General features: G+C 46.7%; 1 protein-coding gene across 1 annotated transcript; it reads right to left on the bottom strand.

The window, feature by feature from the left end:
* Window positions 1-1,368: 1,368 nt before the first annotated feature.
* Window positions 1,369-25,508, bottom strand: TRIM16 (tripartite motif containing 16). Its single transcript, XM_040331084.1, has 6 exons — window positions 24,916-25,508; window positions 15,325-15,420; window positions 13,689-13,922; window positions 12,358-12,529; window positions 6,229-6,324; window positions 1,369-2,234 (listed from the first exon to the last, which is right to left on the bottom strand). The coding sequence occupies exons 1-6, from the start codon at window positions 25,420-25,422 to the stop codon at window positions 1,465-1,467; spliced, it is 1,875 nt and encodes a 624-aa protein (XP_040187018.1). The 5' UTR covers window positions 25,423-25,508; the 3' UTR covers window positions 1,369-1,464.

The raw sequence follows: 25,508 nt of genomic DNA, 5'->3' as shown, positions 1-25,508 counted from the left end.
ACATTTAACCCCTTCCTCGCCCCCTAGTGTTAACCCCCTTCCCTGCCAGTCACATTTATACAGTAATCAGTGCATATTTATAGCACTGTTCGCTGTATAAATGTGAATGGTCCCAAAAATGTGTCAAAAGTGTCCGATGTGTCCGCTATAATGTCGCAGTCCCAATAAAAATCGCAGATCTCTGCCATTACTAGTAAAAAAAAAAAACATAATTCTGTCCCCTATTTTGTAGGCGCTATAACTTTTGCGCAAACCGATCACTATACGCCTACTGCGTTTTTTTTTTTTTTTTTTACAAAATATGTAGAAGAATATGTATCGGCCTAAACTGAGAAAAAAAAAATTGTTAAAAAAAAAATTGGGATATTTATTATAGCAAAAATTGTCGCTCTATTTTTGTTTATAGCGCAAAAAATAAAAACCGCAGAGGTGATCAAATACCACCAAAAGAAAGCTCTATTTGTGGGGGAAAAAATACGTCAATTTTATTTGGCAGCCACGTCGCACGACTGCGCAATTGTCAGTTAAAACGGCGCAGTTGCGAAAGCTGAAATTTTGCCTGGGCAGGAAGGGGGTGTGTCTTTTCGAAAAAAAAAGCAATATTTTTTACTTTTTGCTATAATAAATATCCCCAAAAATATATATAAAATGCAATTTTTTTCCTCAGTTTAGGCCGATACGTATTTCTACATTTTTTTAATTTTTTTTCCAAAAATATCGCAATAAGCCTTTATTGATTGGTTTGTGCAAACGTTATAGCGTCTACAAAATAGGGGATAGTTTTATGGCATTTTTTTGTTATTTATTTTTTACTAGTAATGGCGGCGATCAGCGTTTTTTATCGTGACTGCGACATTATGGCGGACACATCGGACACATTTGGGACCATTGTCATTGATACAGCGATCAGTGCTATAAAAGTGCACCGTTTACTGTAAAAATGACACTGGCAGGGAAGGGGTTAACCAGTAGGGGGCGCTGAAGGTGGTTACGTTTGTCCTAGGGGAGTGCTTCTAACTGTAGGGGGGTGGGCTGTGTGTGACACGTCACTGATCACCGCTCCCGATCACAGGGAGCGGTGTACAGTGTCCTGTCACTAGGAAGACTGGGGGAAAAGCTTGTTTACATCAGCATCTCCCCGTTCTTCCTCTCCGTGAGATGATCGCGGGACATAGAGTTCGCAGGACCTGCGGTCGGAGTCACGGAGCTCGCGGTGGCGCGCGCCCACAATGCCGCATCTTAAAGGCGACATATATATATATATATATATATATATATATATATATATATATATATATATATATATATATATATATATACATATACATATATACACACATACACACACACACACACACACACACACACACGTCGATCTGCCCAGCCATGTCGTTCTGCCGACGTATAACGGCGTGAGCCGGTCATCAAGCGGTTAAACAGTTCTAGATAACACAAGCTGAGGCACTACACAGTGCTGATTTTGGTCAACGTTTTTTCTGTCTCCATCGTTATTTGGTTGTTGGTTTTTCCATCTGTAGACACGGTTGAGGCATCTGTAATGTTTTTCTCCATCTTGATGATCTGAACAGTGGTACTGATGGTAACCTCGGTCTTGGTATTCGCTGTGATGGTTTCTTTCGAGGTGGTTGTGGTCACCTTGGTCTCAGGTGGTGGCAATGCCTCCACAGATTGGGCCATGTTTTCGGGTGCAATAATAGTCACCGAGTTTTCCTTCTTGGGAAGCAAAAAGGCTGCATACAAGGGTTCAGCAAAAGGCCCCTCAAACTTATGCAGGAGTGTCATTGAGTCGGTCACACCGTAGAATTCCACAGTTCCTCTCTGGTGGTCAATGTAGACGCCGATCCTTGAGAACTTCCCTGACTTTATTGGAATCTCCACCTCGCTGTGCCAGGCGGAGAACTCTTTGCCGTTCCACTTCAGGGCCCAGGAGAAGTCGTTGCCCGTTATGGCGCTGTTGCTCTCCGAGCCCTTCCTGTCGATACATTTGTAAGTCACGCCGATGTAGAAGAGCTCGCCTTTGAACTCGGCTTCAAAATAGTGGCGGCTCACGTAAAAACTTTCTGCGCTGAGGACCTGGCAGAAGTTTTCAAATCGTTCTGGACAGTCGGGGTAGGTCTGCTGCCAAGGGGAAGCGTTGGAGACTTTGCGGTTGTTTTGTAACAGTCTCAGAAAACAGTGAGCCGTCGCTGGGTCCAATGTAACATTCGATTTATCTGCAAGGGTAGATAGGAGGAAAAATAAAAAACATGTAAAAATATAAAAATCGGACAATAGAAATAAACACATTTATAAAAAGTCGCGGTGCAGGATCTCGCTCATCCATGTCTTTATGGGGCTTGCTTTGGGTACTGGTGCACTAGCCTGGCTGCTGTGAAATTAACTGATGCTATGGGGGGGGGGTTTGGACCCCCTAACTCTCCCCTTATCTACGCCCCTGTTCACAGTCATGTTGGAACAGGAAGGGGCCATCCCCAAACTGTTCCCACAAAGTTGGGAGCATGAAATTGTCCAAAATGTCTTGGTATGCTGAAGCCTTAACCACTTCGGCCCCGGACGATTTAACTGACAATTGCGCGGTCGTGCGACGTGGCTCCCAAACAAAATTGACGTCCTTTTTTTACCACAAATAGAACTTTCTTTTGGTGGTATTTGATCACCTCTGCGATTTTTATTTTTTGTGCTTTAAACAAAAATAGAGCGACAATTTTGAAAAAAAAAGCAATATTTTTTACTTTTTGCTATAATAAATATAAAAAAAACAAAAATACATAAAGAAACACATTTTTTTTCCCTCAGTTTAGGCCGATACGTATTTTTCTACATATTTTTGGTTTAAAAAAACAAAACAAAAAAAACGCAATAAGCGTTTATTGATTGGTTTGTGCAAAAGTTATAGCGTCTACAAAATAGGAGATAGTTTTATGGCATTTTTATTCATATTTTTTTTTTGTTTTACTAGTAGAGGCAGCAATCATTGATTTTTATCGTGACTGCGACATGGCGGACACATCGGACACTTTTGATGCCATTTTGGAACCATTGTCATTGATACAGCGATCAGTGCTATAGAAATGCACGATTACTGTAAAAATGACACTGGCAGTGAAGAGGTTAACCAATAGGGGCTACATGTGAGACGACACTGATCATCGCTCCCAATCACAGGGAGCTGTGATCAGTGTTCTGTCACTAGGAAGAACAGGGAAATGCTTGTTTACATCAGAAATTCCCTGTTCTTCTTCTCTGTGAGACGACCGCGGGTCCCGCGGACTCGCGGTCGGACTCACGGAGCTTGCGGCGGACCCACAATGCTGCATCTTAAAGGGGACGTACCTGTACGCCCATATGCCCAGCCGAGCCATTATGTCGTCGTATATCGTCGTGCGCAGGTACGTCCCCTTTAAGATGCAGCATTGTGGGTCCGCCGCAAGCTCCGTGAGTCCGACCGCGAGTGCGCGGGACCCAAGGTCGTCTCGCAGAGAAGAAGAACAGGGAAATTCTGATGTAAACAAGCATTTCCCTGTTCTTCCTAGTGACAGAACACTGATGACAGCTCCCTGTGATTGGGAGCGATGATCAGGGTCGTGTCACATGTAGCCCCGCCCCCCCCCACAGTTAGAACACATCCCTAGGACACACTTAACTCCTTTAACACCCCCTATTGATTAACCTCTTCACTGCCAGTGACATTTTTACAGTAATCGTCTATTTTTATAGCACTGATCGCTGTATCAATGACAATGGTTCCAAAATGGCATCAAAAGTGTCCGATGTGTCCGCCATGTCGCAGTCACGATACATCCACTTTAACCACCTATTCTCGGACAATAATCAACCCCAAACAGTTTGTATATAAGGGACAGCTCCAATTAGGCCTGACTTCTGTTCAATAAGATTGATCTGTATTGCCGTAGAGAAAACAATGGGATTAACAAAGTACATTTCCAGTACTAATCTGAATATGATTGGCTGTTGTAGACAAATAAAGTTCTTATCACGACACTTTTATAAATAGATTAGTATGGAGTTTCTGCGATTATTGGATGTCCGTTGAATAGTTCTGCAAACAAAAATTGCAACATTTGGCGTTTATGACTTTGTAAGATCAACAGAGGAAATGCGTGGCAGAGTTCATTGTAATGCATTTAAAGTCACGCCCTCCACCCAGTATCACTATGTCCTCAGATAATGAAAGATAATCCGACGGTGAGGGTGACCTACATACAACCCTGGGTATAACGTTACAGCGCGAGCAACCACAGTAACCTGAGGAACCGCATTGTTACAAGGAAACACGGGCCAATTCCCGGCACTGCTCATTCAGGCCGTCTATAAAGACACAGGGCCAGATTCACGTAGATTTACGTTACGCAGCGGCGGCGTAACGTATCCCATTTACGTTACACCGCCGCAGGTTTACGGCGTAAGTGCCTGATTCACAAAGCACTTACCTGTAAACTTGCGGCGGTGTAACGCAAATCCGCTCGGCGCAAGCCCGCCTAATTCAAATGGGGCGGGCACCATTTAAATTAAGCGCGTTCCCACTCCGAGCATACTGCGCATGCTCCGTCCGTCAAATTACCCGATGTGCATTGCGCTAAATGACGTCGTAAGGACGTCATTGGTTTGACGTTAACGTAAATGGCGTCCAGCGCCATTCACGGACGACTTACGCAAACGACGTGATATTTAAAATTTTGACGCGGGTACGACGACCATACTTAACATTGGTTAGACCACCTAGGAGGCAGCCTTAACTTTACAACGCGTATCGCTACGGAAACAACGTAAATTTAGATCAACGGGCATCGTGGACGTTCGTGAATCGCCGTAACTAGTCATTTGCATATTCTACGCCGACCGCAATGGAATCGCCACCTAGCGGCCGGCCTAGAATTGCAGCCTAAGATCCGACGGTGTAACACAAGTTACACCTGTCGGATCTTAGGGCTATCTATGCGTAACCTGATTCTATGAATCAGGCGCATAGATACGACAATCGTATCTCAGAGATACGACGGCGTATCAGGAGATACGCCGTTGTATCTCTTCTCTGAATCTGGCCCACAATACAGGAAATATTTTAGGGCTCATTCACACCATGCACATTTTTTCGCAAACCATCAACGCAGGTTACCGCACGAGCACCCTGAAAACATTGTTCTGTGCATTGCATCAAAATGCAACGTGTCCGCAATTAACTGCTTCAGCCCCGCAAAGGTTTTACCCCCCTTCCTGACCAGAGCATCTTTTTACAATTTGGCACTGCGTCGCTTTAACTTTTTTCGCCCACAAATAGAGCTTTCTTTTGGTGGTATTTGATCACCTCTGCGATTTAATTTTTTTGCGCTATAAACAAAAAAATAGCGACAATTTTGGAAAAAAAACTAATATTTTAAAACTTTTTGCTATAATAAATATCCCTTTTTTCTCAGTTTAGGCCGATATATATTCTTCTAGATATTTTTGGTAAAGAAAAAAAAAGAAAAAAAATCGCATTAAGCGTATATTGATTAGTTTGCATAATTTTTTTTTTTGCCATTTTTATAATTTTTTTTTTTACTACCAATGCCTGTGATCTTCGATTTTTAGCAGTGCTGCGACAATGCAACGGACACATCAGAGACACAGGGGGGTCAGAAGGGCACAATACAGGGGGGTCAGGAGGACACAATACAGGGGGGGGGTGAGAAGGGCACAATACAGGGGGGGGTCAGAAGGGCACAATACAGGGGGGGGTCAGAAGGGCACAATACAGGGGGGTCAGGAGGACACAATACAGGGGGGGTCACACACAATACAGGGGGGTCACACACAATACAGGGGGGTCAGGAGGACACAATACAGGGGGGTCAGAAGGACACAATACAGGGGGGGGGGGTCACACACAATACTGGGGGGGGGGGGGTCAGAAGGGCACAATACTGGGGGGGGGGGTCAGAAGGGCACAATACAGGTTCCAGGACGCTGCTCAGGACACGGCCTTCATGGGACAGCTTATTAAAAAGCTTGACTGGCCCAGCAAATCTAGGACAGTTGGCAAGTATGATGGAATGCAAGAGTAGCATGGGCCCCTTATGCACCTGGGGCCCCTGGTTAGTGCCCAGGGGTGCCCATGCATTAAGATTTTACCCATTTCTGTTGTGGTAAAAATGGTTTCACCAATCAGGTGAACGAAAACCAAAAGCGTGCTCTAAAATCACTCACATTTTAGGAACTCTTCTCTTGTTGAGGGCTCCGGAGCCGATATCCTGTGGTTGGCAGGGACTATTGCCGACACCACATTCTTGATTGACAGCTCATCTGAAAAAAATGTATAAAAAATTAACAATTGAGTTTCTTCTAGATTTATATTTAAAAGTATGCACAGTCTCAAAGTACCCCACTCTAAAATGTAAAAAATATGTAAATGTTCATCAATATCAATGAGAAACCTGAGCCTGGGACAATGCCACCCCTTCATATTAGAGGTCGTCCATCATGTCAGAGGACCCCTATCTTGTTAGAAGCTGCCCCATCACATCAGAGGTCCCACCTTCACATCAAAGCCACCCCATCACATCAGTGCCCCCCCCCCCTCATCACATCAGAGGTCCGCCATCACTTTAGAGGTCCTCCCATTTACATCAGAGCCCCTCTGCACAGCAGAGGCCACCTATCGTGTTAGAGGTCCACCCATCAAATCAGAATCTCCGCACATACATTAGAGACCCCCTTAAAAATGAGTCCCCCATCACCATACGGTACCCACCCTATCTTTTGGCTCCGGTAGCAGGCCAGGAGGAAAAGGAGGTCTGGGGGAGGGGGACTTCTATCTTCCCTGATTATATAGGGTGGGCCTGCATGCTGCATGCCCTTAATCAGAGACCTGTATTGCCATGGTGCGGGTGAACCAACTGCCAGCACCATACCAATGGTACAAATGGTGCAGCGCGCCTTGGCCCTACAGCGTCATGGACGTACACTGCCACCTTTCACAGAACACTGTGTATTTGTATCAATGAGTACATGCAGGGCCGCCATCAGGGGGGTATAGGCATTACACCTGTAAGGGGCCCGATGGTCCCCAGGGGTCCGGCTGGCCCCCCTCCTGTTTTTTTTTTGCATTACACCTGTAAGGGGCCCAAAGTTCCCCAGCCCCCCCCTCCTTATTATCTTGCGTCAGGAGAAAAGAGATTACACTTGTCTGCCTAAAGCTGTGCAAGGGTCCCCAAAATTCGTAATGGCTGCCCTGAGTACATGCCACTCTCTGATTGGATGAGGCGGGACGGTGACGCCATGAGCGGCACAAGAAGCGGAAGACCACGGTGATCACTGTAGTTGCGGCGGCTACAGCAGTCTTCCACGTCTTGTGCTTAACGTGATGTTGCTGCCCCAAATCGTTCATTCAAAGTACGCCTTGTATTCCTCTAAAAAATAAATACATACAAGGTGTTCTGTGAATGGCGCCTGTGCTAAGAGAGCGAGCCCTGTGATCACTATGCAAAATTACAAACGCTTGGGCTGGGACAAGACCCAGAAGAAGAGCACATCAATCACTGTAGTAGCATTGACTACTATAGAGAGTCTAAGGTATGGGATATGTATATTTACATTGGTCTAAGCTAGACTAATACTGTATGACCATGCAATTAAAACCATGCCTGGAAATCAACTTTAACTTCCACTTTAACGGGAAACTTATGGGTGTTCCGTCACCAGATGTCTATGCTGATTATCTGTATCTGTGTTGTTAAAATTACATATGTGGAGTGCAGGCTCCATCTAGTGTTCTTTTTTGGCATTGCTGCAGTTGTTCTGTTTATTTGATTTACTGTATGTGTAGTTAAGGAAGTTGTTAGTAAGCAGGGAATTCTGGGTAGAATCTTCACAGGAAGTGAAGTAACCAATATTCTTTGAGAAGATACTGCAGGAAGCAAGACATGTATTTCTCAATCTATCGCCATCACCCCTTAGAGACCTTAAAAAGTACCGTATTTATCGGCGTATACCGCGCACTTTTTTGCCCTGAAAATCAGGGCAAAATCGTGGGTGCGCGGTATACGCCGATACCCGCTTTCCCGCGCCGAGTTTGAATACTGCGCCGACATATACCGAGCGCAGTACACTCGGGTATAGTCGGGCAGTCTCGGCTCCTTCCGCGCTCACGTCCTGGACGTACAGGACGTCAGCGCGAGAGTTGCCGAGCCTGCCCGACAATACACGAGTGTACTGCGCTCTGTATACAGTATGTCGGTGCAGTATTCAAACTCGGCGCGGGAAACGAGCAGGGAGGACGCGAGGACGCCGCAGAAGGACGCCGGACCCGACGAAGAGGACACCCGAAGCCGCAGACGGACGCCGGACCCGACGAAGAGGACACCCGAAGCCGCAGAAGGACGCCAGACACGACGAAGAGGACACCCGAAGCCGCAGACGGACGCCGGACCCGACGAAGAGGACACCCGAAGCCGCAGAAGGACGCCAGACACGACGAAGAGGACACCCGAAGCCGCAGACGGACGCCGGACCCGACGAGGCCGCCGATGGACGCCGCGCAAGACACCAAAACTGTAAGTACGAAAAAATACTTTTTTTCCACAGGATTCGGGACAACTTTAGGGGTGCGCGGTATACGCGGGATCGCGTAATACCGCGATAAATACGGTAAGTTTTTACGATCTCATCCTTTATTGTAGATTGTTGTTTCTGTAATGTATGCTGTGATGTGTGTAATATTGTACTTATTGAGGTCCATTTCTGTTATTTTGTAGTTTCACCTGGCTTGTTCTAATAAAACTGAGATCAAACAAATATGGTATCTGAAGTTTATGGGACAAGAAGGTTTAGCTATATGTCCCTGAGACGGAACAATGGGAGCTGCCATTATTACCTTACCTTTATTAGTACAAGATCCACAACTGCAATCCAAAACCTTAATGGATCAATGACCTGGAACCAACGGGGCGGCTGGTGAAGTCTATTGTAACAAAGTAGTTGATTGCTGTGTGTGAAGTCAAGTGAAGAGACTGAGCCTGCACCTTAAATATGTAACTTACATTTTTTATTTTTTATCCTCAGTTCTGTTCTTCAGACATTTCACTACCAGCCTCTTACAAACATCTGAGGCCATTTAGGTCACTTAAAACACAAGTTTAAACATTTGCTCACAGAAAACGGTCAACCGACACGTCATGTACCAATAGGAGCCGATAACTATCCTGAATCATAATCTTTGTTGAGATTGTTTATCTGCCCGTGTTAAATCTATTATCACGTTTCCTTTGTTTGCATGCAATGCTTGGCGTGTTCTGTAAAGGCACAGTCATTGAGGAAAGGAATTTACAGTCAGGGAGGAACCGCATTATGCACTACAGAGCCCTACTAATGTATGCTATACACCCCCAATACCATCATTACTAATGACACAAAGTTATCAAACACTACTGATTACCGTATTTATCGGCGTATATCGAGCACTTTTTTGCCCTGAAAATCAGGGCAAAATCATGGGTGCGCGATATACGCCGATACCCGCTTTCCCGCGCCGAGTTTTGAATACTGCGCCGACATATACCGAGCGCAGTACACTCGGGTATAGTCGGCCAGTCTCGTCTTCTTCCGTGCTCACGTCCTGGACGTACAGGACGTGAGCGCGACAGTTGCCGAGCCTGCCCGAGTGTACTGCGCTCGGTATATGCTGGCGCAGTATTCAAAACTCGGCGCGGGAAACGAGCGGGGAGGACGTGAGGACGCCGGACCCGACGAAGAGGACACCCGAAGCCGCAGACGGACGCCGGATTCGCCGATGGACGCCGCTCAAGACACCAAAACTGTAACTACAAAAAACGATTTTTTTCACAGGAATGGGGGCAACTTTAGGGGTGCGCGCTATACGCGGGAGCGCGCTATACCCCGATAAATACGGTACTATTCTATTCCTACTTGCATATCTTCATTTAAGTGAATTTAACACTTCCCGCCTAAGGTACGTATAGGAACGTCCTTGACTTTGTGTGGGGATTTTTAGAGCCGGCGATTCCCTGCACCATAAGAATGATCATAGCGGCTGTTCTGCCGCTTAATCGTTCTTACGGGCAGCGAGAGGGGATGTCCCCCCCTCCCGCCGCCATACAGTGCTTCTCCAGGCTCTCCCGTGGCATCGGGGACACAAAGAATCGGCCGCCGCCGGATGACGACCATAGAGATTACTGGCGGACCAGATGGTCACGGAGTCTCTATGATCGTCGGAGGCGATGCTATGTTATGACATCACGCCCGGCATCTGCATTAAAAAGAAAACGTCTGGGAAGCTGAGGTCGGTTTATTTTAATTTTTTTTTATTTCAGGCTTTCCAGGGGTGAGATGTGAGGTCTTATTGACCCCCCCCCCCCCCCCATATCTCATTGTAAAGAGGACCTGTCAAGCTTATACAGTCCTTGTAATAGGAATAAAAGTAAACTAAATGTTTTTTTGTTTTTTTTATTAGTAAAAAGTAAAATTAAAGCGGAGCTTCACCCTAAAATGGAACTCCTGCTGATCGGAACCCTCCTCCCCTCCGGTGTCACATTTGACACCTTTCAGGGGGGAGGGGGGTGCAGATACCTGTCTAAAGACAGGAATTTGCACCCACTTCCGGCCACACAGTCTCGGGCAGACTGCGGGCATGACGTCACCTCCCCCTCTGTTGTGTTCTGGGAACATTCGGCTCCCAGTACACAGCGGGAGCTAATCGGCAGGCGTAGCGCGACTCACGCATGCGCCGTAGGGAACCGGGCAGTGAAGCCCGAGCGCTTCACTTCCTGGTTCCCTCACCGAGGATGGCGGGGGGTTGGGCAGCAGAGAGACTCGTCCTCTTCTGTGGACGTCGCTGGACTCCAGGACAGGTAAGTGTCCTAATATTAAAAGTCAGCAGCTGCTGGCTTTTAATATTTTTTTTTCAGCGGACATCCGCTTTAACAATAACATATTTTTTTTTTTTAAAGTGCCCCTGCCCCCGTGTGCTCGCACGCAGAAGCTAACGCATAAGTAAGTCCCGCCACATATGAAAACGATGTTCAGACCACACACATGTGAGGTATCGCCGCAAACGTTAGAGCAAGAGCAATAATTTTAGCCCTAGACCTCCTCTGTACCTCAAAACATGTAACCAGTGAAAAAAATTAATGCGTCATCCATGAGGATTTTTAAGTACCGAAGTTTGGCGCCATTCCACGAGCGTGTGCAATTTTGAAGGGTGACATGTTAGGTATCTATTTACTCGGTGTAACATCATCTTTCACATTATGCAAAAAAAAAAATTTTTTCCAAACAAAACATGTTTGAAAAATTGCTGCGCAAATACAGTGCGAGATAAAAAGTTGCAACAGCCGCCATTGTATTCTCTGTCTAGGGTCTCTGCTAAAAAAAACATACATATTGTTTGGGGGTTCTATGTAAGTTTCTAGCACAAAAAAATATGATTTTTACATGTAGGAGCGAAGTGCCAGAATTGGACTGGATGAAAAGTGGTTAAAGCGGTTGTAAACCCGCATATATATATATATATTTTTTTTTTTTTAACCCTGCAAGGCAAAAGCCATAATGAGCTAGTATGCACCGCATATTAGCTCATTATGAAATACTTACCTTGGAACGAGGTAGGGAACTTACCTGGTCCACGCCGAGCCGAGCGTGTCTCCAGCGCTGTGATTGGCTGAAGCGGCGATGACGTCACTGGAGACGTGCGCGCGGGAGATTTCAATCCGACATGGGTCAGCGGGGCCGGCCCTTCAGCCGAGGATCCCCCCTGCGCATGCGCCGCTGCAATCAGCGGCGCATTGCGAGGGGAATATCTCCTAAACCGTACAGGTTTAGGAGATATTCTTTATACCTACAGGTAAGCCTTATTATAGGCATACCTGTAGGAAAAAGTAAAAAATGTGGGTTTACAACCACTTTAAGCAACTCTTTTTACAAACATCACTGGAAGACAACTAGAAAATAAACCGCAATGTTTGGGTACGTTGCGTTGCCCGGGGCTGCCGCCCACCAGCGATAAATGTACTGCTGGGGGCCAGCAAGAGGTTAAAGACATTTGTATTGGGGTCTGGCAAAAAAGAGGACCTTCTGTTTGCCATGGAAGAAAAAAACGATGTAATACAATGCTATAAAGTGTGAAACATGGCCTGAGGTTATCATATACTATTAGAATCTGTGTTTGGATTGGAGGTAGGAAGGGACCAGAACCCAATGCCAGACACCCTGACCACAGGCCTACAGGTTCTTCAGATGAAATGGATCTCAAACACACATACATTACAATTATAAATATCATGTCAGAGCCACGTGTGTATGGCCAACGTAACAACGACCCACCTTCCTTTGCAAACTCTTCAAGCGTGTCTATGTACGAGGGTTGCAGCAGCTGAATAAGTTTTTCCGTTGACTCCGTCACCACCTTCCTGATCCCAGACAACTTGTCTTTGAGCCCGATATAAACGCTGGGGATCGTGTCGTCACCCACAGTCTTCTTAAATTCACAGTATTCCTATGAAGGCAGCGCAACAGGCATGATTAGAAGAGGGGTGTAAAAAATAAAAAAAGCAAACGAAGACAAGATTTTTTTTGTTTTGGATACAATAACAAGGCTGTCTTAATGCATGGGCACCCCAGGGAACTGTCCATGGGCCCCAGGTGCATAAGGGGCCCATGATACTCTTGCATTACATTATACTTGCCAACTGTCGCGGATTTGCTGGGCCAGTCACGCTTTTTACAAAGCTGTCCCAGGATGGCCGAGTCCTGAACAGCGTCCTGGAACCTGTACTGTGCCCTCTTGACCCCCCCAGTATTGTGCCCTCCTGACCCCCCCAGTATTGTGCCCTTCTGGCTTCACCCCTGTACTGTGCCCTCCTGAGCCCCCAGTATTGTGCCCTCCTAAGCCCCCAGTATTGTGCACTCCTGACCCCCCCTGTATTGTGCACTCCTGACCTCCCCCCCCTGTATTGTGCACTCCTGACCTCCCCCCCCTGTATTGTGCCCTCCTGAGCCCCCAGTATTGTGCACTCCTGACCCCCCCCCCTGTATTGTGCACTCCTGACCCCCCCTGTATTGTGACCTCCTGACCTCCCCCCTTGTATTGTGACCTCCTGACCCCCCCCCTGTATTGTGCCCTCCTGACCCCCCTGTATTGTGCCCTCCTGACCCCCCTGTATTGTGCCCTCCTGACCCCCCTGTATTGTGCCCTTCTGCCTCCACCCCTGTACTGTGCCCTTTGTCTTGATTAGTCTTTGATTTATGGAATGCTTTTTATATTGTTTAAAATTGATGTTATTGAAAGTACTAGTAAATATATGTTTAATTCTAATCAACTATATATAGTTTAATTCTTGAGAGTAGTTGCGTAAATTGGGGCAGTCTGGTAGGGGCCCAGTGCATTACTTTGCCCAGGGGCCCATGATGCCATTAAGACATCCCTGTACAATGGTGAAGGGAGTAGAGGAGAAATATTCCAATGGGGTCACCTCTCCTGGTGGCAACTATCTAAGAGAGGTTTTCCAATTTCTTTGCTTTTTAACCATCCCTCGTGCTACCCAAGAATTTAAAAAGCAAAAACTGGACTCTATATAAACATTAAAAATGATAATAGACTAGTTGCCATTATTGTTCTTTACTTTTTGTCTTAATATTTATTTGACAACTCTTACCTGAAGGAAACAGGACTTGCTCTTGTGTTTGGAGATGTCCTCCACTTTGGCTTTGGTCTTCTTCAGGTCGTTGCATTTCTGTTCCAGGTGGGTCTTGATCCCTACAGACTGGTTGATCGCCGCCTTCTCCCTTTGATCCAGGAAATCTAGGACTTTGGTGTGGGCTTTCTTCACCGCTTCCTGTAATTCTTCAAACTGAAGGTCGATGGACTTTCTGGCTTCCGTGACAGAATTCTGAGGAATGCAGAACTCACAATTAAAAAAGGGAAAGGCTTAAAATGATCCAAGTTATGGTGTGGAAAGGATACAAAGCTGCAATATACACTCTATATGGCCCTCGAGGACCCCTTTCCAAATGATTAAGTTCAGGTATCTCCAGTGAAGGGTATTGTTGATACAGTGGAACCTCGGGTTCCAAGTAACACAGTTAACGAGCGTTTCGCAATACAAGCAATTTTTTTGTGAGTGTTGCCTCGCAAAACAAGCAGGATTTAAGCCACAGCGGTGTGGAGGTGCAGGTGCGCCAGAGCCAATCTGAGCCGTTTAGAAAAACTCAGAAATACTCAGTTCCCAAGTCTTTCTGAGGTTTTCCCCGAGTACAGCCGAGCTGTCCCTAGGCCTTTTCGACTTCTATGGGGAAACTCGCTTTGATATGCGAGTGCTTTGGTTTACGAGCATTCTCCTGGAACGGATTATGCTCGTAATCCGAGGTTCCACTGTATACCTTTTTCAATGACAGCATCTGGGTTCGATCCGACAGGTGTACGGCTTCGTACGCCTTCGGATCATAGATGCAATACTTTGGCGTCCGCTGGGTGGAGTTTGCGTCGTATTCCGCATCGGGTATGCAAATTAGCTTTTTCCGACGATCCACGAATGTACGCGCCGCCGTCGCATTCTCTTACGTAGTCTGCTTTTTCCGGCGTATAGTTAAAGCTGGTATTTTGCGGCGTATAGATAGACTTGCCATGTTAAGTATGGCCATCGTTCCTGCGTTGAAATTTGCATTTTTTTTTATTTTTGCGTAAGTCGTTCATGAATAGGGATGGACGCAAGTCACGTCTAAGTTCAAAAAATTACGTCGTTGCGTCGTAATTTCGCGCAAAGCACGGCGGGAAATTTCTAAATGAAGCATGCGCAGTTCAATCTGCACGGGGACGCGCTTCATTTAAATGAATCACGCCCCCTAATCGCCGATTTGAATTCCGCCACCAGAAATACACTACGCCGCCGTAACTTTCGCCTTGAGGCGATTAAGTTCGCATTTGCTGCGCTATACAAGTTACTCACTCACTCACTCGCAATCTTTCAGGATTCGAACCAAAGCCGGAAAAGTTACGGCAGCGTAGCGTATCTCTGATACGCTGCGCCGATCCATTTCTACGTGAATCTGGCCCTTGGTATTTATATTAACACTAGTAAGGTTAATATCACATAGCGCTGAATTTTCCTTTATTTATATAGAATTTTATATGAAAAGGCAAAATCACACACCGCAAGAAAGAAATTAAAAAAAAAAAATTGTACATGTATCTGATATTTAGATGTATGGAGACACCATGCTTTTTTTTTTTTCCGTAGAAAATGATTTGACCATTTCAGATGTTGAGCGCTTTAAAGCCTCCGAAGATCTCACCTGTATTGATGTGCTATTGGCTTCTAATTTGACGATGGAGTTCTCAGCCGACTTCAGCTTCCAGTCATAGTCCGTCACTATTTTCTGTAGTTCCTCCTGCAGACAGGAAATAAAAAAAAATTATATTTACTTTAGATCCCCGTTTTTTTTTTTTTTTTTGTTATTTCAAACCTACGCCCCAGCGTGATCATATGAGCTCCCTCCGGGCCGACATCAGACACGGGGCTGCTGGGAAAAAACTGCAGACGTGTTAAAATCCTCCCCTGAATATCATTATTCTGAGCAGGCAGATTCAGCAGAGCTTTCATTGTGCTTACTGGTGAGACTCCTATCAAAGTTTGTGTGGTGCCATTTTATTCTCATTATTCTTATTTTCTACTTTGAAGAGCTGCACAACAGTTGCGCTTTACTGCCCACGATGAAACCTATAAAATCAGTCAACTTACTGAAAACAATGCACTCCCCTTGTGGCTGATCTCTGACTGAGCTTCGGAGGGCAGAGCGAAACGCGTTGAGGACGTGGCCTGTTGGGTTGCCACCAGTGGCGGCTGGTGCTCAAAGTTTTTGGGGGGGCGCAAACGAAAAAAAAAAAAAAAATTGCAGCCTCACTGTGCCCATCAAATGCAGCCACTGTGCCATCAATTGTCACCACTGTGCCATGCCATCAAACGCAGTCACTGTGCCATGCCATCAAACGCAGCCACTGTGCCATGCCATCAAACGCAGCCACTGTGCCATGCCATCAATTCGCACCACTGTGCCATGCCATCAAACGCAGCCACTGTGCCATGCCATCAAACGCAGCCACTGTGCCATGCCATCAATTGTCACCACTGTGCCATGCCATCAAACGCAGCCACTGTGCCATGCCATCAATTGTCACCACTGTGCTATGCCATCAAACGCAGCCACTGTGCCCATCAATTGTCGACACTGTGCCCATTGTCGCCACTGATGTCACTGTGCCCTTTAATTGCTGCCACTGTGCCAATTGTCACCACTGTGCCCATTGTCACCACTGTGCCCTGTAAAATGCCCCTCCCCCCGCCCGGCACTTACCTTTCTGGAAGTCAGCCATCCTCCTAGTCCTTCCACGTCCCTCGATGTCTTCTCCCGCCCTCGATGACGCTTCAGCCAATCAGGTTACCGATAACCAGAACCGGTGAACCGGGCGCCCCCGCACCTCTGACCTCATGTGGGACTGCATACACCGGCACCCCCCGCACCTCTGACCTCATGCGGTACTGCATACAGCGCATACAGCGCCGCCTCCGAACCTCTGGCCACATACAGTACTGCATACACCAGCTGTGCCATTGCATCTTTGGCCACATGAGGTATTGCATACACCGGCGCCCCCCACATCTCTGACCTCATACTGTAGTTCCTACGCCAGCAGCGCCCCCGCACCTTTGACCACATGCGGTACTGCATACACCAGCAGTGCCCCCCGCACCTCTGGCCACCTGCGGTACTGCATACACCAGAAGCGCCCCCCCACACCTCTGGCCACCTGCGGTACTGCATACACCAGCAGTGCCCCCCACACCTCTGGCCACCTGCAGTACTGCATACACCAGCAGTCATGGGGAAACAAATAATCTGAGTTTCCATTGATTCCTATGGGGAAACTCGCTTCGGTATACAAGTGCTTTGGATTACAAGCATGCTTCTGGAATTATGGATTATGCTCATAATCCAAAAGGTATTACTGTATGTATTTTATCTGTGTTCAGCCTGGAGTGCTAACAGCTTTGTCTACACACACATACATGACACCATTCAGTACCTGGAAGTGACCAATCGGATTGCTGGATGCTACAGGGCACCAATTAGTTGCAAAATAGGTCAGCCGATACTGCAAGGTTTATTTTGGGCAAACATATTCCCATTATTGATGCCGTACAATCTGATATAAACCGGCTCACAGCAGGAAATGTTTTCCAGGGCAGAACAGGACACTCCCATATCCCGGGACGGGTCCACTTCATAATATTCCTGAGAACACAATACTGTATATTTTGGTTTGAAAACAATTACTGGGCGTTTTGCCTGCTGATCAGTCTGTATACAGCTTAGATACATACAGGGCCGCCATCAGGGGGGTACAGGCAGTACACCTGTAAGGGGCCCAGATGGCAACCACCTTTTAAAAAAAATAATAATAATAAATTATATATATATATATATATATATATATATATATATATATATATATATAAAATTTATTTTTTTATTTTAATTAAAGGGCCCAGAGGTCCCCAGGGCCCCGGATGGCTACCCCCCTTTTTTTTATATATATATTTTTCTTTATTCCTTTTTTTTGTAATGGCCCCCCCCCCCGCTTCTCAATTTGCAGCACCCACATCCCCCCCCCCCCCCCCCCCCCCGCGCTTCTCAATTTCTCTGCTCCAGGAGGGCCCATGCCTGAAGCTGTGTAAGGGGCCCCATAATTCCTGATGGATACATACAGCCTGTGTGCGGTATACAGCATCCTGTTATTGACTCTGCAGCTCTAGAGGAACTACAAGTCCCAGAATGTACAGCCAATTGTAATCCTTTTAAGAGGTTTAATACATTGGGGGGAAAGATTTACTAAAACTGTAGAGTGCAAAATCTGGTGCAGCTTTGCATAGGAACCAATCATCTTCTAGTTTTTTTTTGTCAAAGCTTAAAGAGTAGGGTGACCAGACGTCCCCGGTTTCCGGGGGGCAGTCCCCGGATTGAGGACACTGTCCCCTGACCAAGTCTGTCCCCGGATTGTATTTGAACAGGGGCTGGGGCAAATTTCAAAGACAGTCAGTGCAGAATTAGAAAAAAATTCTGAATTGCACCCCCCGCTCTGCCGCTCCTACTAGCTTAGGGGGTGTATATTTTTTCCATTATCTGTGCCCCTTTCTGAGCTGGTCGGAGGGGAGGGAATATTTCTTCAGTTTCGGGTGCATGCCCATTCAGCTTCGCTCGCATTTCCTTCTGCCTTGGGCTCAAATCCCGACCAGCCGCCAGCCTGCATATCTTCCTCCCCACCCAGCAGTAGCTGGGGCCTGAAGAGTAAGACTTGACAGGCTGTGAGGTCAGCGGCGGCGATGGGCTGATTGCCGCCATTACTAGTAAAAAAAAAAAAAATATGTCCTTGATTTCATTTTAAAAATTTGGTAACCTTAGCTTAAAGAGTAGGGTGACCAGACGTCCCCGGTTTCCTGGGGGCAGTGTCTCCAGGCCAAGCCTGTCCCCGGATTCAGGGAGGGGGGGGGGTGCCCATACATATTGCTGACAGCCTAGCCCTAGAAGGACATGCAGCAATGTCACTATCCATCCAGCACAGCCAGGAATTGGTGGGCAAGCCGGGACCGTACAGCCGCAGTAGCATTGAGAGTGAGTGGAGCTGTCAAAGTCAAGCTCTGATATCGGGAATGGCGGGGCCGATATGTGGAGCTCCGCCCCCTCGGTCAGACAACCCGTGCATAGACAAATAGCCGGCGTTTATGCATCATGTGCTGCCGCCTCCCTCCAAGGTTTTTCTCTATCTTATCTTCTTAAAGTGGTTGTAAACCCTTACAACACACTTTCACCTACAGGTAAACTTAGATTAAGGCTTATCTGTAGGTGAAAGAAATATCTCCTATACCTACTTGTTTTAGGAGATATTTACAGTTTCCCGTACGAGGATTTCTTCTGCGCATGCGCCAAAGTATTCGGTGCTTACGCACTTTATCAAGCTCACACCGTGCATGTGAGTGACGTCACGCGACCCCCAGAAGGAAGATGGACGCTTCCAGGTAATCGGGGACGTCGCAGGCTTCGGTTTCAGGTAAGTGACACATAATGGACTACTATGCGATGCAATCAAAAAACTCAACATTTTTTGGAAATCAAAACTCAACATTTTTTTTTTAATTGCCTTAAAAATCCCAACTTTGAGGTCTATCACTTTCTGTAAGCATCCCTTGTAATAGGAATATTGCGTGACAGGTCCTCTTTAAATCTGTAAGACCCCACATCTCTCCTCCAGGCTGGAAAGTATAAGATCGAAAAAAAAAAACAGGGCGATCTCGGCTCTCCAGGCGAGTATATGGCCGTATTTACAATTGCCAGACCTCCGAGAGTCATAGACAGTGGCGGTGCGTCCATAGTGGGCACAGGAGCGCCGCCCCCTCTCTCTTCTGCATCTGTCACTCAACAATACATAGATTCATGCATTGCGTAAATCTATGTATTGTCGCCGCTGCCGCCCACTAGTCAGATGGCCGGCCCCCTGTTGAGCGCCGGCTATCTGAATAACAGCGGTGGGTGTGTTTTGGGAGTGTCTATCAGATCCAGCGGCTCTGATAGGCTTTCCGATTACAGCCTGTGGGCTCTAATCGGCTTCCAATTGGTTAACCAGAGGGCACTCAGGGTGTGCGTTCCCTGGTTGACACTCATGCAAACATATTCGCCAGCACACCGAGGATTATTTAGAAAAACGTCCAGAAATTCTTTAATGCATAGAAACTATCAAAACAGCAAAGTTTCGAGGTCGCACAGGACCTCTTCGTCAAGCAAATGATCATCATTTGCCTGACAAAGAGGTCTTGTGCGACCTCGAAACGTTGCCGTTTTGATCGTTTCTATGCATTAAAGAATTTCTGGATGTTTTTCTAAATGATCCTCGGTGTGCTGGCGAATATGTTTGCCTTTCCGGTTCGCTTCAGCACCCTTCTTTCTTATCGGCCATTTTCCAGGAAGGTGTGCAATTGGAATATTTTTGAGACCCTGGTTGACACTGACACACGTCTCAGCCAATCAGGTTCACCAGGTCTGGTCTGTTATTTTTCCTCATTAACACGTTTTTTTTTTTGTTGAAATGAGTAACATTCGATCTGCAGAGAAGATAGTCGGATTTTGCATCGCACAGAAGGAATTTACATGCAGTTTTGATAGACAAACAGTTAGGCAAATTTTTGGGGAAATACACAGTTTAACGTAGCTTACTGTTAGTTAATATCTGGCTATGTGTAGGGGAAATCTAGAAAAAAGAGAAAGAAAAAAGGAATTGTCCCTCACAGAATCGGGTGTTTGAAGTGAACACAGCTTTACATCACTAGGTGGACATTCTACTCATTTAGAGAATCAGCTTTAATGAGCGTTAACAACAACAATGGGGCAATCCAGAGATGCTTCAAAGACTTCACAGTTGTAATGGATTAAAGAGGAAGTAACCTCCCCTGGTTTGTTTGTTCCTATAGATAAGCCTTATTATAGTCTTCCCTTATAGGTATTGTACATATCTCCTAAACTTGCATTGTCTAGGAGAAATTTACTGTATACCCCGCCGATTACGTCATGCGCGCATGCGCTCTGAAGGAAACGCAGCTTCTACATCCCAGAAGATCTCCTTGGCTTGTGGTGTAATGTAATAAATATTAAAATTGATACACTATACCCAGCGGCGGCTGGTGTTTTTTTTTGGGGGGGGGGGGCGCAAACCACCACCTTAACCCCCCCACAGTTTTTCGCGGTCAGTCGGTCACCCAGCATTTACCCGCATCTAGGTTCCCGGGCAGGCAGCGATGCGACGGGCGGGTGTCTCCTCCCCCTTTGCATCATGGCGGCTTCCCCCGTGCATCTCATCCCTTCTCCTCCTAGGCATCCAATAGGATCGCCCAGGGCCTTGCAGAGGTGGGGGGCGCCAAACTCACCAAGTTCTCCTCTCCCTCCTTCTCTCCTTGTTTATGTCCGTCCAGAACCGATGTGTCTCTTACTATCTCCTGTACTGCGTCTGAAGTCTCTGACCGTCTCCTGTACTGCGTCTGCAGTCTCTGACCGTCTCCTGTACTGCGTCTGCAGTCTCTGACTGTCTCCTGTACTACGTCTGCAGTCTCTAATGTAATAAATATTAAAATTGATACACTATACCCAGCGGCAGCTGGTGTTTTTTTTTTGGGGGGGGAGGGCCGCAAACCACCACCCCAACCCCCCCCCCCCACACAGGGTTTCACGGTCAGTCGGTCAGCCAGCATTTACCCCCATCTAGGTTCCGGGGCAGGCAGCGATGCGACGGGCGGGTGTCTCCTCCCCCTTTGCATCATGGCGGCTTCCGCTGGTCATCTCATCCCTTCTCCTCCTAGGCATCCAATAGGATCGCCCAGGGCCCATCCTAGGCAGGGTGCACAGGGTGCTTTGCACCCAGACGCCTGCAGAGGTGGGGGCGCCAAACTCACGAGTTCTCCTTGACTGGAAAGTGGAAATGTTTTGTCACAGGTTATCTCTCACCATGAGGAGTCATCATATGTATGACACATAGATACCGAGAAACAATTGTTCCATGACAAAAGCCGAAAATACCCGCCCTTCCCAGACTGGACAGTTTTTCGGAACACTTGTAGTGAGAGTTTTATTTATTTAACGGCATCTATAATGTATACAATACAAATATTAACCACTTAACCTCTGGAAGATTTACCCCCTTTCATGACCAGGCCATTTTTTTGCCATACGGAACGGCGTTGCTTTAACTGACAATTGCGCGGGAAGTTCCATACCAGTAGAAGTTTGGTGAGAGACGATTCGCGCTTTTCAGCCTCGTGCCTTTCAGTCCGTTACAGCGTGACAAATGTGCGATCTCCATTACGAACGCTAGTTTTACCAGGCGCTTTTGTCTCGTACTTGATTCAGAGCACGCGTGGAATTTTGTGCGTCGAAATTATCTACACACGACCGACATTTATGAGAACGGAAATTCCGACAGCAAATGTCCCGATGGAGCCTACACACAGTCGGAATTTCCAACAGCAAGCTCACATCGAACATTTGTTGTCGGAAATTCCAAGCGTGTGTACGTGGCATTATGCCGTGTACACGATCGGAAAATCGTGGATTTTTTTCCGACGGAATGTTGGCTCAAACTTGTGTTGCATACACACGGTCACACCAAATTCTGACCGTCAAGAACGTGGAGACGTACAACACTACGACGAGCCGAGAAAAATGAAGTTCAATGATTCCGAGCATGCGTCAAATTGAGTCTGAGCATGCGTGTTTTTTTGGCGTCGGAATTGCATTCAGACGATCGGAATTTCCTCCAAGAACTTTTCTTGACGGAAAATTTGAGAACCTGCTCTCAAATTTTTCTTGGCGGAAATTCCGACAGAAAAATTCCGATGGAGCCTACACACGGTCGGAATTTCCAACCAAAAGCTCACATTGGACTTTTCTTGTCGGAATTTCCGATCGTGTGTACGCGGCATTAGAGTTTATAGCCACACAAGTAGCACAGCCAACTTAATCTGCTTGGGTAGAAACATTTTAACATTTCTACCCCAGTGATTTGGCAATAATCCACACCCTCATCCAAATAAACTGAACAATTACCATCTAAGCAGACTTCCTGACACCAAGGATGGGATTATGTAACTAGAACGGGGTGTGTCCACAACTTTCAAACTTCCCATCCCATTCCTGGACAATCAACATCTGTCTTGAAACATTCCACGGTTATTGGATTTATATACAGAAAAAAACTTGGATTGCGAGGATAATTCGTTCCAGAAACATGCTTGTAATCCAAAGCACTTGTATATCAAAGCAATTTTCCCCATAAGAAATAATGTAAACGCAAATGATTTGTTCCACAACCATTTATTCATAAGATCTTCAGTTTATAGACCATATAAAAAGATTATAGCGATGTGATTGGTTGTGTGTCCATAAAATGTTCATCCAGAAATGGAAGCCTCCACAAGGGCATTAGAAGCAAAATCCAGCAGGAGCTCCAGAGTATAAAATAGAAATGAGGCGCCTCTAAAGCCCCGTACACACGATCGGTTAGTCTGATGAAAAATAGACCGATTTCATCGGACGAACCGATCATGTGTGGGCCCCATCGTTTTTTTATCGTGAAAAAAATAATAGAACCTGTTTTAAATTTTACTTATGGTTAAAAACTAGGGCTGTGCAAATTAACTTTTAATTAATCGATTAATCTTTAATTTTTTTGATCGTTCAAAATCTTTTTGATCGATTAAAATTCTTTTGATTGGTACTCACCTCTCCGCCGGCTTCTGGGCCTTCAGGGAGTTCCGTCGGAGATCCGGTGACGTCAGTTTGGAGACCCCTGGTATAGAGGAAGGACAGTCGAAAATGCCTTTGGGCAGGGCTGCTGTTATAAATCACGGGGCCCCATACAGCCTACTTTGTCGGCTATCTCTCTTTTCACTGAAGCCAGCAGCTGGAGGGATCCTATGACCAGACCGGAGCACCCTCAGAATAGGTAAGTATAGAATAGGGTAGTTAGAATGGGGGTGGGAGTAGGTTTAAGTATGGTTAGTATTTGAATGGACTTTTACTTTAACATAACTTGCATGGTGCTCATTGAGCTGTATGGCCACCCGGATCCCAAGGAAATCTCCTGCAACCCCCTACCCCTTCACCCCTGACCTCTTAACCCTGGCACAACCCGACCCTTTCTTTCCAATTTTTCTTGTATTTCCCCCCCTTTTATGTCTCTACAACTCATTTTCATTTATACTCTACCTCCAGAGGGAGGCAACCTCGGCCCTCCAGCTGTGGTGAAACTACAAGTCCCATGAGACATTGCACGACCCCGACAATCACAGGCATGACTCCTAGAGGCAGAGGCGTGATGGGATTTGTAGTTTCAAAACAGCTGGAGTTCCGAGGTTGCCTACCCCTGCTCTACCCCATACCTTGTAATAAGTGCCTTTATCTAATTTACTATACGTTCCCCTATAATTACCTTCCACTCACTGGGATTTACAGTTAATATTCAATTTATCTTTCCCCCGATTATTCGACTTTCCGATTGCAACAATGACTGTCTGTAATTTCTGATACGAAAATCAATGCCATTGGTTATCAATTGTTGTCCCTTTCTTGTCGGTTAAACCGCTGGTATACCACCAATGTCGGGACCCTTCAGGGCTGGACTGGGACAAAAATTTGGCCCTGGACTTCATCCAGACTGGCCCACTTTTATAGGTCTCTCCTATAGCGGCCGGACAACGCCCGCCCCCCCTGCCCCCGCCACCCAAGCCCCCTCTCCCCCTTCACTAGCCATTCTACTTTATTAGAGTAAAACTGCTGGTATTGGTACTCTTATAGGCAGTACCCGGGCAAAGAATCAGTTCGGTGCCCCCCACCCCCCCCATGGGACAAAATTAGGCAGAAGTGAGAAACTCCCAGGCCATAGCTGTTGAGTCAGCTGTCTGTCCCCTCCCCCGTGCTCCTTCTGGTCCCCCCTGCTCCGACGGGTCTTCCCCCGGCTACTCTGTTGCCCCCCAGGTGAGCATTGCGGGGATGGAGAGGAGGTGAGCGCTCCAGGGAGGGAGAGACAGAGGAGCGGAGGGGGGCGGTGGTCCACTGTCACTGAAGTCAGCCCACTAAGCCATCGGCCCACCGGGAAACTCCCTGTAGTCCCAATGGCCAGTCCATCCCTGGGACCCTTTGGGGTAAGACCGCGCTATATCAACATACCTCTCAACTCAACTCTCTTGAAAATGTTAAAGCCCAATAAAATTTTGTGCAATTTTGTAAAATAAACTCTACCCAAAGATACACGTTGATCGATTGTCCATATGGGGTTGCTCCACATACCTCTACTTGCTTCTTTGCTTCGGCGCAGGGTATCGGTTGGTGGTCTTTATGCTGCCACTCTGCGCATTCCTCGCAAATACACAAGAGGTCCAACTTGCAGAAGAGTTCCAGGGGTTTGTTGTGCAAAGCGCAAGTCCGCAAGTCGGTATCGCTCAGAGGGGACACCAGCTGATGGGAGTGCAGCTTGGGGTTATCTAAGTGGGGTCTGAGGTGGGTGGTGCAGTAATTCACCACGCAGGTAAGGCACGTCTTCACCGCTTTCACCTTTTCCTCCAAGCAGAAGTCACAAAGGACTGCCTCACCCTCAGCCTCCTTGTCGCCTGGAAGATGCACATTAACTGAAGTTGCAGCGGTGGAGCCATTGGACGTAACCTTTAAGGATCCCAGCTCCGTGACGGAGCGGCTTTTACAATACTTGACCACCTTAGGGTCCTCTGACTCTGAGAAGGTTGGAATTTCTATGCAGCTTTGGCATTTGGAGACGGGTTTGATGGAAGTGTCGGCCATGTCCTCAGAGCTCTCTAACTTTCTCTGCAGTTTCCAACTCCACACAGCAGGATATCAGCAGGGCTGTGAGAAAGCCACACCTGAAT

This window comes from Rana temporaria, chromosome 12, assembly GCF_905171775.1.
Source record: "Rana temporaria chromosome 12, aRanTem1.1, whole genome shotgun sequence".
In the NCBI taxonomy this organism is placed as follows: domain Eukaryota; kingdom Metazoa; phylum Chordata; class Amphibia; order Anura; family Ranidae; genus Rana; species Rana temporaria.
Note: the sequence above shows the minus strand (reverse complement) of the source record. Positions and strands in the feature narration are given on the sequence as shown.